Source organism: Pyxicephalus adspersus, chromosome 7, assembly GCF_032062135.1.
Source record: "Pyxicephalus adspersus chromosome 7, UCB_Pads_2.0, whole genome shotgun sequence".
Lineage (NCBI taxonomy): Eukaryota > Metazoa > Chordata > Amphibia > Anura > Pyxicephalidae > Pyxicephalus > Pyxicephalus adspersus.
Genome location: NC_092864.1, coordinates 46,344,861 through 46,346,167, shown reverse-complemented (window position 1 = coordinate 46,346,167; position 1,307 = coordinate 46,344,861). Strand labels below are relative to the sequence as shown.

At 33.5% G+C, this 1,307-nt stretch overlaps 1 protein-coding gene across 1 annotated transcript in view; it reads left to right on the top strand.

Moving 5' to 3' along the window:
- Nucleotides 1-1,307, top strand: part of COL28A1 (collagen type XXVIII alpha 1 chain) — a 39,370-nt gene that overhangs the window by 17,112 nt on the left and 20,951 nt on the right. The window contains exons 17-18 of the mRNA XM_072419093.1: nt 372-440; nt 1,000-1,071. Coding sequence (XP_072275194.1) covers nt 372-440; nt 1,000-1,071 — 141 coding nt within the window. The remainder of the gene's footprint in view (nt 1-371; nt 441-999; nt 1,072-1,307) is intronic.

The following is a 1,307-nucleotide window of genomic DNA, read 5'->3' as shown; positions in this document are numbered from 1 at the left end:
AAGTATATAATGTGTTCCTTTTAGGAGGATCTCAGAAATCTCAGTCTTTAACCATAATGACTGGAACTCTGATGTGGGTGGGAGAAGCTCCTAAAAATGTACTTTGGCCATGCAGAAGGAGCTAAAACTTATGTATCCTGGTACTAGTGGATATGATGGAAATTTTTAAATATGTACTTTTAGCCAAAATGGGAGACACTCCCAATTATGTTATATGTCCTTCATAGGAGGTCCCCAAACATATGTTTTTTAACTGGTGGAAAAATCTCAAAAATATGTACATGTATACATATATATTATATTCATTTGAACTTTGGCTCACAAATAACTCTATTAATACTCTATAAATAACTCTAACTATTTACTTTCAGGGAGATCAAGGTTTACCAGGAGAATCTGGTGTACCGGGAGAGAGAGGCATTGGAGAACCTGGTGCAAAGGTACTATAAGACAAACTTTTTACCAACCTATCTATTCACATCTCAACTCAAGGAACATAAAATAAAGTTTGACCTTAAAAAACTTATTCAGTTTCTGGCAATGTATGTACTTGAAATGAAGAGTTCACAGAGTACACAAAAATGCATAAGGTTTGTTTAGCATGATGATACATGTAAAATAAATAAAAAACGTATGAAGTGATATATACAACTGATATATTTGCATCATTGCTTTTGGAGGATGAAAAAGGATGAGTGAAATAAACAAACCTTCGATTAATCATAGTAACAGGTTTGGATGATAGCATTGTTATGTATGAATAAAGTGAGTATAGATATCTCTAAGCAAATTTGACTTTAAACTTTTTTTGTGGGGTGGAGTGAGGATCAGGCTGGTGGAGTAACATTATTAAGATATGTTTAGATATTTCCTGAGAGCATAACCAATGTTGTTAGTTTGCTGTTTGCTTGTTGGATTGCTCAATATGAACAAATAGCAAAACATACTGAATGTATTCTAAAATGCTAAACAACTTATGCTTATTTTTTTCTATTTCAGGGTGAGCCTGGAGCTTCTGGATTGGCTGGTTTGCCTGGTTTGCCAGGTGAAGATGGTGCACCAGGACAAAAGGTTTAAAAATACATTGTCATATTCTCATCTATGTCCTCTTTTCTTTTATTATGCCAATTACTTTGGATTTTTTTTTACACATACTCAATTTGTTAAAGAAAAAGCTGCATCTGTGAAAAAAAGAATGAACACCCAATTCTATTGTGGTTGTGCGGATGATGATCAAATTGATTTCATTTTTCTTGCATACCTCTGGATATTTACTGAAATAAACCTGCAGAACTTTGTTTTCCACA